Source organism: Felis catus, chromosome F2, assembly GCF_018350175.1.
Source record: "Felis catus isolate Fca126 chromosome F2, F.catus_Fca126_mat1.0, whole genome shotgun sequence".
Classification (NCBI taxonomy): Eukaryota; Metazoa; Chordata; class Mammalia; order Carnivora; family Felidae; genus Felis; species Felis catus.
Genome location: NC_058385.1, coordinates 78444244 through 78459348, shown reverse-complemented (window position 1 = coordinate 78459348; position 15105 = coordinate 78444244). Strand labels below are relative to the sequence as shown.

Genomic DNA, 15105 nt, shown 5'->3' with positions numbered 1-15105 from the left:
CCCTGCCATTGTAGGAGCAAGTCACGACTGTCCCCCACATCCTGTGGTTTCCCAGTCAGGCCACGGTCACCGTGGGCCGGAGAGTGGCTCTGTGTTCCTCGGAACGTATTGGGGACTGTGACTGGGCCTGGGCGTGGCCGCTGCTGCTCCCACAAATATTTGATTAGCTGCAATCACTGCTTTTCTTGGTTCTCCTTGCATATGAAGCATATGGCTGAGGCAGATGGCCCTGGAAAGTCTGAACCACATAAACAGGGCTCTTCGCCTCCCGTTTTCTGTCTCCTAATGACTTACCAGCACAATAGGTTTCGGGATTAGGAGACAAAGCCTTACACCCCAGAAAACCCCATAGTGTGCCCCTTTAGGCGCATTTAGTGCCTGCTGTTTGCCGGGGAGCGTAGATCGGTGTGGGTGCTGGCCCATCGTGAGGACGTAGCAGGAGACAGAGCCAGCCTCATGAGCTAGCTCTCGAGCTGAGATCCAGCTCACTTCCTCAAATGTTTATTAAACACCGCTGCCAAATTCTCAGGGATTAGGTCACTTGGAGCTTTGGGCAGCCAGACATTCTATAAATATTTGTCCGGCCCGGACAACCGCCCAGAACACCGGCTCTGTGCTAAGCCCTCACCTTACTGCAGCGTCCACACTGATGATTTAGGCCCAGCGATAACATCGTAGAGAATTTAGATTTTATTCTAAGTGCCATCAGGGGTGATGACGTCCGGTTTATATTTCATATGAATAGATGCAAGAGTGGAAATAATAAAAGCATGTTTCAACATTGAGAGAAAATCCTGAAAGGACACGGAAAGGATTCGATTAATCAGAACCACATTTTGAATGTGAATTTGCAGGATTCGCAGATGATTGATCAGGGGGTGAGGGGGAAGAGGAATCAGAGATGGCCAGGAGGCATGGTACGACTATGGGTAAGAGACGGCAGGAGAAACACATTTGGGAAACAAAATCAGAGGTTCTGTCTTGGATGTGTGAGTTTATGGTGCGTATCCAACATCAAAGGAATAATGTCTCGGGGCTGAGGGATCGCGCGCACCCACGCGGGAGAGATGGGACTCTTGTCACACATTTGAGAGCTCTTAGCTTCTAAGTGGTGTATAAAGTGCTGGAAGTGGCTAGGGTCCCCTGCGGAGACCGTGGGAGGAGAGAAGAGCTCATAGGAGAGAAAAGACGTGGGTCGAACACCCTGATGCAAGTCTACAGTGCAGAGAGGTGGGAGGTGCAGGAGGAGACACCCCGTGGGATCCAGCTAGAAGCAAGGTGGCCAGGAATAAGGAGCCATCTCGCTGCCCCCTGGAGTCATATTGTTATTGGCACTTTTGCTCAGAATTGAGGTGGAGGGAGTTAAATCTCACCCCACATCTCCCAGCTGGAAAGCAAGGAGATTCTGCGTGCTTCTCCGTCCTTGCAGGCAGTGCCCCTGCCCTGGTCAAGACAGCTCTTGACAGCTCCCCAGAGCTGGAGGGCAGCTGAGGCTTCCCCTTGCATTTTCCCTGAGAGTTTTCTAGTAGCCAGTAGAATTCTGCTGTGAGTAATTTTTTTTAAGTTTATTTATTTATTGTGTGTGTGTGTGTGTGTGTGTGTGTGTGTGTGTGTGTGAGAGAGAGAGAGAGAGAGAGAGAGAGAGAGGGAGGGAGAGAGAGAGAGAGAGAGAGAGATTGAAGCTCAGTGCAGGGCTCGAACTCATGAACTGTGAGATCATGACCTGAGCTGAAACCAAGAGTCAGATGCTTAACTGACTGAGTCAGCCCGGAGCCCCTGTTGTGAGTACTTTTTAATAGTCACATCAGCTACACACTCCTGTTCATGTGGCAGTACACGCATGGCTGTTTCTCTGAGCACCTGTTACAGGTTAGTCCCTATAGCAGGTGCTGTCACAGGTTGTCTTGCTCCACCCTGGCAACCCTCGAACAGGAATGCTCTCTCCCATCCCCATTTCACAGGGGAGGAAACTGAGGCTCAGACCGGGGTAAGTTCCTTGTTCACAGGAACACAGTGTACAAGTGGAGAACCCAGGGCAAATCCATGGCTTTTCACTCAAATCTGTGTCTTCTCCTTGCAAAAGCAGGAGGCCATGTACTGCACTCTGCAGTTGAAATGCAGATGGAAACACCTGAGTTGGCCGGGTGGTTAGGTCCCATCTAAAGGAGGCCGGGTGGGTGAACCGTTGGGTCACTGGAGTCTGTTAGAGGCGACGCGCTGGCCTTTCACATTTGAGATGAGATAGCACATTATGGGCTGACAGAATAGGTATCCAGCGCTGGCCTGGCTGGGCCCCTCTGACAGGTGGGTTGCAGTGGTGATAATTAAGTAATTATGCCTGCTCGGTGTAGACGGGACAGGGCTCGCTGCTAAATTGCACCTGTAGCCATGTTCCCTTTCAGTAGGTTCAATGATGGTTTTTCTGCGTGCTTTGGATTAGTTTCTGTAAGCAGGAATTTCTTCGAGGCCACGGTATCTCTGTGTAACTTGAGTCTTCGTGCAGAGTAGGCTGAGTGCCGGGACTGCTGGGATTCAGAAACTTGTGAGTGTCGCCTCCTTCACCCTGCACTCACTAATGATGGAGTCATGGGTTGAGTCCATGTGTACCCGAGTGACCACAGTATGCATAGCCCACGGTTACATCATTCCAGGACTTCGGCTGGTATTCTGTAAGACGCAAGTGATGGAGTAGTGTGAGTCCAGCGAGGAGAGAACAAAGTTGGGAAACGTTGGACTAAATACTGAAGACTCTTCCTTGTTGTTATTGTGCTATCACCAGTGACTGGCATTATGTCTAACATACCGCCTGTGTGGTTGTTGGGTTCCATAACACATATGTGAGGAAACAAGCTTAGGGATGAATGGGTGCAAAAAAGTACAAGATGTGGCATCCCCGATGTACTACCTTTGACGCTGAGGACGTAACTTAACCTCTGTGGTCCTGAGCTGCTTCATGAGGATACAGTGAAGACTCTTATACCCAAGGTCAAGTGAGACAAGGGATCTGAAGTACCTAGAACTCAGACCAATCCCAGGCTTGCTTCTGTAGAGCGATTTGCAGTGGGTGAACAGTTTTGCATGTAGTACACCTTACAGAGAAGAGACATTTGCAAGTCATGCGGTTAATACATAATGATGTCTAGGCTGCAACCCAGGGCTTGCCACCTCAACCCAAACTGGTTAGGTGGGCCATACAAGATGATGCAAATGATTCGATGTGTCTGGAGAGATGAGAAACTCATTCAGACAAGGAGGTGTCTGTGGAGATGAGCAGCTCAGGGATACCCATTCCCTATCCACGGACAGCTGTGTGGGACAGATACACCCCACGGGGAGCTCTGATCGTTCAGTTCCAAATTCCAGTGTCTTGCACAGGACCTGACATGTAGCAGGTGATTAACAAGGAGTTAATGAATAAATGAATATGTTTTATAGTAAAGAAAAAAACCCACAGAAACATATTCACTTGGCATTATGGATAAGGCATAAACTCATATCCTTGTTCATTAAAGCACATTATTTTCAATATTCCAGGGACATCATATTTTAGGTAGAAAGCAAGAAAAATGTCTGTTAGGGGAGTTTAGATGGATGGTGCAGTCGGTTAAGCATCCGACTCTGGATTCAGCTCAGGTCATGATGTCACGGTTCATGAAATCGAGCCCTGCTTTGGGCTCTGTGCTGACAGCATGGAGCCTGCTTGGGATTCTCTCTCTTTCTCTCTTTGCCCCTCCCCTGCTCTCTCTTTCTCTCTCAAATAAATAAACATGGTGTTGTAGGTAAGCGATGAATCATGGGAATCTACCCCCCCAAACTAAGAGCACACTGTATACGCTGTGGTTAGCCAACCTGACAATAAATTATATTAAAAAAACAATAAAATAAAACAAAAAAATGTTTTTAGTTTTTTCAAATAGCTATACAAATGACAATATGATGTGCTTCAAAAATTGAAGGTACAAGTCCATTCACATCTCTGCAGATATCTCACCAAAGTGCTTTTTTTTAATCTAAGTGCCCTGTTAGCAAAATGCTAACCTGCTTCCCTCATCTCACGGGGGCTGAGAAGACCTGGGCTTATAAAATGAAATGGGATCCTTTTTAAGAAAATTTTTTTAAATGTTTATTTATTTTTTGAGAGAGACAGACAGACAGCAATCAGGGGAGGGGCAGAGAGAGAGGCAGACCCAGAATCCAAAGCAGGCTCCAGGCTCCAAGCTGACAACACAGAGCCCAACTGTGGGGCTCAAACTCATGAGCTGTGAGATCATGACCTGAGCCGAAGTCGGACATTTAACTGACCGAGCCTCCCAGGCGCCCCAAAATGGGCTCCTTTTTTGAAAGCCAGGTTGGGAAAGAACTGGGTCTGATCCTTCTCAGGCTACTAGGGCTTTTCATGGCCACACGGATGTTCTGTTGAAGGTGGTTCTTTAGAACTCCAAGAAGCTCGTAGCCTCAACGATGAGCTTGCTTGTTCAGCCATCTGCATAGGACTTGGGGGCCCTGCCTCAGGACTTCAGGTTATTACTTTTCAGGTGACATTTATATGTTCAGTCATTGCTATTCAAAGCACAACCTTTGTGCCAGGGTAGATGGATGCACAGAACTTTCCAGCTCATGCTATAACCAAACCAACCTTCTACTCGTGAACCCTGGAGCCATTGTGAACATCCAGAGCCATCATAGTGGGCTCCAGCTTTCCTCAAGCTACTTTTATTTCCAGGAAACAGTATTCCATGCTTTATCCATACAGGATGTTGACACCTCTTTGGTTGGGGCAAGTCTGTCCTAATCCGGTGGGTCTCCCCACTTCCATACTTCAGAAAAAGTCATCAGCACCTTGGCTGTTTGCTCCCAGGGGATTCTTCTCTCCCTGTGTGGATTGTTTTATTTGGGGACGGAGTCTCCAAGAAAAGAAGCAGCTTTGGTGGAGTCACAGAAGGTCATGTCCTACCTCTCTAACTTGGCAACGAGTGTTCCCCGGCCCTACCAGCCATAAAACACTTAGACGATATGGGACTTTGCTCTGGTCACTCTCTAGAGAAACAGTGAACACCTGCTTCAAGGTGGTTTTCTTTTCTGCCTATTCTTTGAAACTGGTAGAAAAAAAAAAATAATAACGTTTGGCTTCAAGGTAACCTTCTGTCCTTCCTGTTCCTGGAAATAGCCAGAAAATCACCTGGCATAAAGATCATCATCATTATCATCTTTATCTTACTAGGGAGTCTGGCTGGGTTTGGGGAATTTTATAGTTAAACATACCCCTTTATTTCTCATCTCGTCTGAGTCTTAGATTCGCTATGGAAATCAGGCAGGGCATGATTCTTGCCTTATTTGCACTCCGATCTCATGGCCCGCCCAAGGCCAATGGTGAGAAAATGGTGGGGCAAGTTTAGAAAGCAAGTCTGCCTTACTGCGGATGTCCTGTTCTTCAGAACGGGATAAGAAAGCTGAGGTCTTGACTTTGAGTCGCTCTTACTCCAACTGTTAGAGGATTCTCACGTGTGAATATGGCCTGGGTTTGAAGACATTCGCTGGGAGCTTCTCAGCATCTTCATTTGCCAACAGCCCAAGCCTCCCCTGGCTGTCCTCAGGCCTGGAGGGTTGGAAGAGAATCTCCCGGAGTTTTGACCATTTAGCACACACTTGGTTCTCTGGGCGGCTCTGCTGTGCAGGCAGAACCATGGCCATGTTCTTGGAATTGGGGTGGGGTTCCTTGCACAAGTAAATGTACCACCAGAGGGCTGCAGGCCTGGATTCTGGGGCACTGGGTACACGTGCGATGAATAGCACCTACACTCTGTAATCTGCACTCACGGAGGCCCTGGGGCGGGCGGGGGCGCCCGGCAGAGGGAAGGTCATCATTCGAGCTATAGACATTTGGAGACACTGCCGAAATGCAGATTGTTGATATCACTCATTTTTGTGGGGGAAAACCCCCCCCAAAAAGTCTTTTTACTCTGGCCTTCTGGCCTGAAACTCCAGATTGAGCTGTTTGAAACTCATCCCTTGAACAGTGGGCGCCATTAAGGAGTTCCTCTGCCTCTGCGCTCCTCTTTTCCCTGCTCTTCTCCTCTCCTTTTCCTTTCTATTCCTTTTTCTTCCTCCTCCTACCTTCTTTCCTCTGCCTATTTCCACTTCCTTATTTCCTTTTTTTTTTTTTTTAAGCACACTCCACGCTCGGTGCAGAGAGCCTGACATGGGACTTGAACTCACGACCCTGAGATCAAGACCTGAGCTGAGATCAAGAGACAGACGCTCAATCTTCTGAGCCACCCAGGCATCTACCTTGTTTCCTCTTGAAGTTCTAACTGTCCTTTCAGATCCTTATGCATGGTACCGACCCTGCCACGCACAACAGCAGACAGATATTTGGGGAGACGCTAATCTCCGCCTTTTCACTGGGTCACTTGAGTACAATCTGCTCACCAGACAAGTAAAAACATTCTAAAGAGAGATGTGGCTCTTTACTCCTCAGCCAGGAAAGGGCAGCCTCCCAAAGTATCCCAGGGTCTTTGAGGGTGGAGAGAACACACATTTTCTTCATCTCTGGGCGGCCAGTGCCTGGGATCTTTGGGTGCGTAGAAGGAGGGGGAGCTGGAACAAGAACCTTCCGTCTGCCCATGGGGGCTGCATAAAATAAGCTGGAGAGCCAGTCCTAGAAATTCTAGGAAGAGGCCTTGCGGAGGAGAAGAAAGTAGCATTTCCTTCAGAGTGCAGGAGGAGGGAGCCAAGATGATGGGTAAGGTGTCCGAGTGTGGGTTGTCCTTACTGAGGGGAGGAGGCAAGCACCGTATCAGTGGTGCCCACAATCCCAAACGGTGTCCGTGATCGGCGAGCCTTCCCTTGCAAGGAGACACCTGTTGATGTCCTACTTGATAGTAACGAGAAGATGACACAGGAAGTCCCATCAGGCGTAAGAAATGCCTCATCCTGGGCTTAATGGGGCCGTTTGGGATTTGGTGATCTCTAGATACCATGGAGTCTTGAGGTCTGGATTGACAGTCTGCTCAAAAATCAGAGAAGTTTAATTTCTCATAGAAATGCGACCGGTGGAATTGTCTTCGACAGAAAACGCCCAGACCTTTCTCTGAGCACAAAGTGTCATCTTACTGTGTATCGCACACCCAATATGTGCCTGGTCTTAGGATCTTGATTTATTTTATGCCCTTTATGTCTATATGGATCCCAGGTCAGGGTGGATATGCCCGTTTTTCACATGGAAAGCTGCCGTTACAAGGGGTGATGTCACCTGCCCAAGAAGGCTGGGTGATTGAACTGTTTTGCTGGCTGTCCCTCCTGGTACTGGACGCCTCAGTGCTGCTCTGACCTTCAGAGTCTTTACCCCATCCATCCTCTGCCGTGCTGTCGGGCCGGCTGATAGATCAACTAGGCCTTGACAGTGATAGAGAAAGGGCTGGTGTAGCAAATAAAAACAGAAAGGCATTTGCACACAAGGATCACTTCTATTTAAAGGCCGCATCAATTTGAATCCAACGGGTCTAAATAGGGCTGCATTAGCCCAGTAATTTTATTTCCTTCATGACGAAGTGCAAATTAGAGCAGGCACATCTGAGCAGTCTTGGTAATGACCCGGGATTTTACGTGTTTTTGTTCCTTCCTCTGAAGCTACAAGACAGGTCTTGGTTTGTGTGTCACTGTGCCCTGGTGGGGGCAGGCAGTGACCCTTTGTCCCTGTTTCCAGGGGACTCTTCAGGCCATCTGAGGACAATGCACAAGGCAGTTGAGCTGTTTTTCTCTGCTGGTTGCACTGATTTTTCTTCTTATCTTCTGGGCTCTCTTTGCAAACGTGCTATTTATTTTTTTCTGTAGTGATTTATAGAGGACCTACCTTTGGCTAGGCGACAGGTGCATTTTATTCATTCACCCGAGACTTCTTTCCTTGGTTGCTAAACAGATGGGTGTGAGGATAAATCCAAGCAATACCTCGTCACATGGCAGACACCAAGATGCCCGCCTCTTTTCCTTTGAGCCACGGTCTCTCCATCCGTAGTAGAATCTTCTCTAGCAAGTTCCTACGAGGATTAGGGGAGAGTAGCAAACGTGAAAGCTTGTTGGAAGCTGTAAAGTGCCACGTGGTTGGTCATTATTACGAACAGGTAATCATTGCTTTGTTTTACGTAAATATTAGCATTACTTATTGGAGAATATTTTGATATTGTCCCTGGTGTGCAGTTTATGTGTTAAGTGGTTCTGAGAAGTTCACCCACTTGCTTTCCATACCTCTGGCCGGTGCGTGCAGTAAAGTCTCCTGTCATCATCAGACAGGTGAGTCTTCCTGAACTTGAGTTTGATTCGCAGACAGCGCTTAGGAATTGGAGTTTCTTTGGAATGCTTTGGAAGACACAGAGTTCCTTTGAAACCTTGATGTCTAATACAGTGAGGATTAGCACACGTACCTAAAACTCAAGACAGAGTGTTCTCCATATCCTACATGATGTGAACCACATTTTCAGGAGGGAGAGTCTAGGGGCACTGGGGAGTTCTTGGAGGAGGAAGAGGTTTCTGTCCGTATCTTCTCTGTTCTTCTCTTCCTCCCTGATTTCAGGAGAGGAGGATTACGGAAGGCTTCGTAGAGGTGAGTAGGTGAGGAATTTAGCAGCCACTGATTTCCAGCCTCGGAGCACTGCACGACAAGGTCGTAGGGTTTGTAAGGGATTAGTAAGGTTCTTCTGAGATGCCAGCCCAGTTCACTCGACAGGAGTCCTTCTGTGATTTCAATCTTTGGACATCGCAGTGCGTTTGGGGGCCAGTACTTTCTTTGGGCTGGACTGACCCTGAGGACCCTGCGGGTGTAGGACGGCACTGGAACTCACGGGCTCTTACTGGGATTTGTTTTGCAGACGGCAACAGCCTGCACTCCGCCTGCGCCCACGAGAACGCCGTGCACAGCCGGATCTTTCAGATCTTATACAGGAATGAAGAGGTGCCCATCAATGACGCCGTGATCTTCCGAGCTCATCTGCTCTTAGACGGAGAAAGGGTAAGTGGTAGAATCTGCCGCCAGCCACGGGGTGCTGTCCCCTCCTCTCATCTTTTGTCGCCATTCCCAGGTGATGGTAAGTGACGGAGAAGTTGTGGATTTGCCCTAAAGCCTGACAGGGATTCATGGCTTTAGAGAACTCATGCATGTATTTGTTCTTTCCGGTACTCATTCTTTCACTCATGTACTTTCTCCATCCATGTCCCACACAGTTTCCATTAACCGACTTACTGAGGCTTTGATTCCTTCTTCCCTGGCCTGTTTGTTCATCTGTTTGGGCAGGCATTCTGTCACGGAGTCAGTCAGCAGGCACCGACTGTCTGCTCCGTGCAGGGCTCTGGGCAGGGCCCTTGGATGAGGGACAAAGCTGGAGAAAGTGGCAGGAACTCTGCCCTCGAGGGCTTGGTAATCGAGTAGGAGAACAGGTATAGAAGCCAGCACCCTGGCAGGTGACACGCACTCTGCTGGCTGTAGGCACAAATAAACGAAGGCACCCCGAGGCTGGAGAGATGAGCTCTGTGGGAGGCATCGATGCTTCCACCAAGGGGCTGGCTTTGAGATGCACCAACGAAGAGTCCCTCAGACTAGGACAAATAGAAAGGGCACTCCATGCAGGGGCAACAGCATGAGGTGAAGCCCACTGACCTTGGGGGGTCTCATTCCGTTTGTTGGAAGCTTGATTGTAAAATCTCTGTTCCGGGACACCTGGGCAGCTCAGTCGGTTAAGCATCTGACTTTGGCTCAGGTCATGATCTTGTGATCTCACGAGATGGAGCCCCACGTCAGGCTCTGTGCTGACAGCTCAGAGCCCGGAGCCTGTTTTGGATTCTGTCTCCCTCTCTCTCTGTCCCTCCCCTGCTCATGCTCTGTCTCTCTCTGTCTGTCTCTCTCTCTCAAAAATAAATAAACCTTAAAAAAAAAAAAGAAAACTGTCTATTCCTCAGGTTAGCATGTTTCGAGGGAATATTCGGAGTCTAAGGCATTACGCGCACTTCCCCAGTCCCGCCTCTGATTCCCATTGGCGCACTCCAGCTGCTCCTTTCCTGCTGGAATGCCTTTAACCATATGGCAGTATATTCCCATTTTAGGAAGGTCCTTCGGCAGCAGGTCCCCCCACTCACATTCCCCGCATGGTGTGCAGAGCGCCTCCTGCCGGCCAGGTGCTCTCTTCCTCCTGTCAGGCCCTCCTTTCCGTCCAAGTCCTTATGGTCCACGCAGTGACCGGGTTCCACCGTGTGGCTACAGGTGAAAAACTGTGGCTCATGTTTCCTTCCTCCATCCATCCATCCATCCATCCATCCAGTACCACCGATGAGCACCTACGAGGGGCTAACGATAAAATAGTGACCAAGAAAATACCCCTGGTGTCTCGGGACTTATATTTTACTGGCAAATCAATACATTTCAGTGTAGTCAAATAAGTAAGTCACGGACTTCCTATCCCTGAGCTTCCCGTGGCGACATGCTCAGCCCACTTGTGGTGAGATGCACTTGCAAGGGCAGGAAGGGGGGCCTGGCACCCTATTGGGGGTCCTGCAAAGCCATCACTGGTCCCAAAGTGGAGGAGGTCTAACTCCGGGAGACGACTTCTCTTCACGGTTGCCCAGCGCTCAGCTCCTGCACAGCCTCCACACGGGGTGGAGGTTACTCCCTGAGGACAAGGGACAGTCAGGAGAGGCCTCCCTGAAAAGCCTACATTGAGCTGGGGTCCACGTGCCCAGGAACCAGGCATGCCAGGAGCTCGGGAAGACAGCATCCCTGGAGGAGGGCACAGCAAGGGCAAAGGCCCTGAGGTAGCATGTGTCCCAGCTAATGCCATAAGGCCGAGATGTCTTGCGCAGTGAGTGGAGGGAAGGGGCAGGAGGTGAAGTTAGAGAGGTGGTGGGGGAGGGCAACCTTAGGGCTGTGGGTGACGGGAGGGAAGGGGGAGGTTATGATTGGGTGACGGCGAGCCATTGATTTCGTCAGAAGGGCGCGGTGTTTGTCTTAGATTTTGTCCCCCGTCTTCCCATCTGTGAGCTTCTCCGGGGCCAGAGTCTCCCGTCTGTCTTTGCAACACCAGCGTCTGCCATGGGACTCTGTCCGAGTTGCCCAGCAGATGCGAGCAGGTGACTTGGTTGGTGTAGTGAACAAACTGAACTTGAAATTCCTCCTTTTAGGAGGGGCCCCCTTCCTTCCAAACAGGAATGAGTATCCCTAGTGTTGCCTGTTAGCCTTCAGTGACCCTGGTCCCCTTGTTCCTTATGCCCTCACAGTGCCCACGAACACTTTATCTGTCATTGAAATCAAAAAGACCAAAACCACCCTCCACGAGCTGGGCGTGTCGTTTGACTACTGGAGCGTCTGCCCTCTGCCCTCCCCACCTGCTCTGGACCCCGGGGCTGACCGCATGCACCACTCAGCCGCATCCTCCTCTTTTGGGTTCTGTTTGGGTCTAGCCTGGCAGTGATTGGAGGAAGGGAGGGGAGTGGGGCCAGAGAGTACATTCCCCAGGCTCCCATTGGGCCAGAGAGGGCTGCTTGTCCACTGGCGTGCTGGGGCTAGCTGTTATTCTGGGGCTAGCTCGTGTGCTGGGGCTAGCTTGAGTGACCCAAAGGTACACATGCTTTGCCAGCTCCCCATTCACCCACTCAGTGATGTCACATTGGTGGCCAGCAATCCGTTGTGGTGGAAAGATTTATACCAGAGAACTCGGCAATGCTGCCCATCAGGGTTTTTAGTTTTCCTTCTGAGAACTGGTTGTGAAACATTTACCCAAGGTCTCAGCTCAGGTCAGGGGGCTCCCTCCATGGAGCTTTCCCTCCAGTTCTGATAACTCGCTCGGCCCACCTCTCTTGGTCCAGGGCATCAAGGACATCCTGCAGTGACCAGTCCTGACACACTGGCCATCATCCGTGGCTTTCCATAAACCCTCCCTGCACCCTTGTGAGTCATCACTTTGCTGAACGGCATGGATTCCTCATTTTGAGTATATCATCAGCTTCCTTCCTGGACCCAGTTTTGGAAGAGACCCCTGAGATTGTTTTGAGTTTTAAGGAACCCCAAACCAGGCTGCGTGTTCACACTTGGCTCGCCCAGGTTCTGGCGGGCGAACATTACTGTATCTCTTGTCGACCATCATCCTTTGCTGTGTTGACCTCAAAGGCTTTCTGGGCAGAAGTTACGTTGGGAGGCTGGGTTCGGACAATGTTCAGGTGTCTCAGTCATCTTCCATCTGAATTCCACCACTTGCTCCCACCCCAGCATTTGTAGGCTTTCCCAACACCCAAGTTTAGCTCAGGTCAGGTTGTAACAAACCTCTGTTCTGAGGTTGAACAGGGAGTCTGTGTGGCTTCCTTTTTATACCAAATCATTCATTGCTACAAGCTAATAATTTGTGTTGGAGTAATCCATACAGCAGCAAAGAATGCTACAGTTAATCATTATATCCAGATCAGTGACAATTAAAATTAATTGGGTATGTCCATAAACGTTTCATATCGAGAATGGTTCTATTAGCTCTTTTCCAGTGAGTGTCTGTCTGCTTTGGACGACAAAAACACTGCTTATTGCCAGGTGTCCAGAGTTCACGTTCCGGCATGCGCACAGCCATCATTGTGAACAACAGACACTTATATGGTGGCTATGCATCAAGCATACCGTTGCGCATGCTATGAGAAATGCAGATGTGAAGATGCCTTCCACCCTGGGAGGGCACAGGTCAGTGCAAGACATGGCCGTGGACAGAAGCAGTCACCGCTTAAGGCATAAGATGGGATGTTTGCATGACGGTTGCAAAGAGTGAGTGTCCAAGTAGGGTAGCTGTTTAATTTATATACACCGTGTAATCCCTCAGAGGATTTGGAAAGGCTGACAAAATGCATAGAACAGTAAAAGGAAAAACGACAATAACAACAGACTGAGCCAGAGTCAAGGAAAATCACAAAAAGGGGGCGGGGAAGCCTGGAAGCCTAAATGTAAATAGGGCTAAATGTAACAGACCGAAATGCATGAACATGGCACTAGGCATTGCTAATGGAAGCTCGCACATTCAGCACCAAGTTTCCCAGCAGCCGAAGCTAAAAGGATAGTTACTAACCACAAGATGCTTGGTGCCCTGAGGAGGATGAGGGGCAGATTACATCAAAAAGTCTTTGTCAACAAGGCTGCGTGTTTATAGGCTTAAAAAAGAAAAGCATTTCTCAAAGCGTGATTCCTTGTTGTACCCACATCACGGTCTCCTGGCATTACTTGTTCAAAATACAGATTCTTGAGCCCATCACAGACCTAGTGAGTCAGGCAGAGGGTTTTCTTTTGAGGGGGCAGGGAGTTGATTAAAAGCGTTGAATTGTTACGGAATGGGTGGAATGAATTTCTGCAGGAGGCTGTGAACAGCTCTTGAGACCAAGGGTAGAGAGGGCAGGGGAAAAGCAGTGAAGTAGACCTCCCATCTGGGGAAGAAAGCATCATTTCCAGAAGGATGGTGCAGGGGCGAGAGTGGACGGGAGAGTTGAAGACACAGCAGTTAGCACCATGAAGGCCCTGCCGGACACCGTATGTTTACCTGTTGTGAAAGCGGGGGGCGCCCTCAGGAATCAGGAGGAGGAGAGTTGGGATTTGGAAAGGTCCATCCGGCAAAAGTACGGAAAGTAGGGCCCAAAGCCCCAGGACATGGAGGCAGTGCTAGGGTCCACGCGGGTGTTGGGGAGCACCATAGCAGAGGCAGCAACGGTGAGGATGTGTGGAAAGAGGGAGCTGTGTTTCAGCCGAGGGCCTGTGGACCTGGGCTCAAGTGTGGGGGGTGCAGCACATCGTATAGTCAAGAAAGTTCAGTGGGAGTTGACCGTAAGGTTTGGCCACAAAATGGGCTTGGGGTCCATTGACGGTCCAGGGTAGCTGGGAGAAGATCACTTTTGGGAAGTGATAGAAATGCAGGCTGAGTTATATTAACAACCACAGGATCTTAACACTAATACCACCTTATATGTATTCGACGTGTGTTGTGTGGTGGGCGTTGCACTGAGTGCTTTGCTTGGAAGGTCTCAGCAGCCCATCGCTACGGTATTGTGGTATGTTTTGCAACTCTTGCTTTATAGAGGAGGACACAGCGATGTAGAGAAGTGATTTGTCCAAAGTCACCTACCAAAGTGGTAGAGTGGAGATTTGAACCCCGGCAGTTTGACCACAAAAGCCTGGGTTTCTGACCAGTATGTGGACCCACCATGTGGAGTTGATGTAGGAAGGGTCCTCTGGTGGCCAGGCCCATAGGAATTTGGAAATAACAATAATAACTGATATTTATAAGAATGGTCTTTGGAGATGCCCAAGTGTCTCAGTTGGTTGGTTTCGGCTCAAGTCATGGTCTCATGGTTCGTGGGATTGATTCAGTTGCACTACAACGTGGAGCTTGCTTGGGATTCTCTCTTCCTCTCTCTCTGCCCCCCCCCCCCCCCCACACACACACTGTCTCTCTCTCTCCCTCTCTTTCTCTCACTCAAAAAATAATAATAAAAAAGAATGGTCTTGGCTCACATGTTGTGTTAAGCCCTTTGGGTGTATTTTCTTAGTCACACAACAGCAGTGCTCTCTAAGGAGGAAGTAATATTTAACCTCATCTACAGCTGAGAAAACCAGTTTAGAGGGGCTGATTGGTGCAGGCCACAGCCAAGAATTTCACACATGTAGCTCGATGTCCGGAAGCTGCCTCCAACCCCACTGGCTGTGATGCAGCTCAGGTGAGAAGCTAAGAATGGAGAAGAGTCAGCATCATGAGCGGAGTCAAAAGCAACCAGGGAGGGAAGGCATACCCACAACACAGAGGGGATCACACAACAAGGTCCACAAGCTTTGGACCCTTGACTGAATCTGGGCTGTGGGACTCACCCACCAGCTGACCTTGGGGAGGTTGAACTGGGAACTCACTCCTACATGGAGCCTCAATGTTCTCATTTGTGAATGAGGGACAATAGTTTTGAATTGTCCGTTTTATCCACATTGGAGAAGACAGAGTGGGCAGTCAGCTGCTGCATAGGAACTCTTCTGCGGATACTAGGCTACTGGTTTTATGTTCCAGTGCTACACCACGCTGCTTCCTGCTGCTCAACAATGACTCTCTCTTTTCT

At 49.4% G+C, this 15105-nt stretch overlaps 1 protein-coding gene across 4 annotated transcripts in view; it reads left to right on the top strand.

Annotated features, from left to right (window-relative positions):
* FAM135B (family with sequence similarity 135 member B) overlaps window positions 1-15105 on the top strand; it is a 281950-nt gene that overhangs the window by 175521 nt on the left and 91324 nt on the right. For all 4 annotated transcript variants that reach the window (XM_045049512.1, XM_045049511.1, XM_045049509.1 and 1 more), the window contains exon 4: window positions 8865-9004. In XM_045049512.1, coding sequence (XP_044905447.1) covers window positions 8865-9004 — 140 coding nt within the window. The remainder of the gene's footprint in view (window positions 1-8864; window positions 9005-15105) is intronic.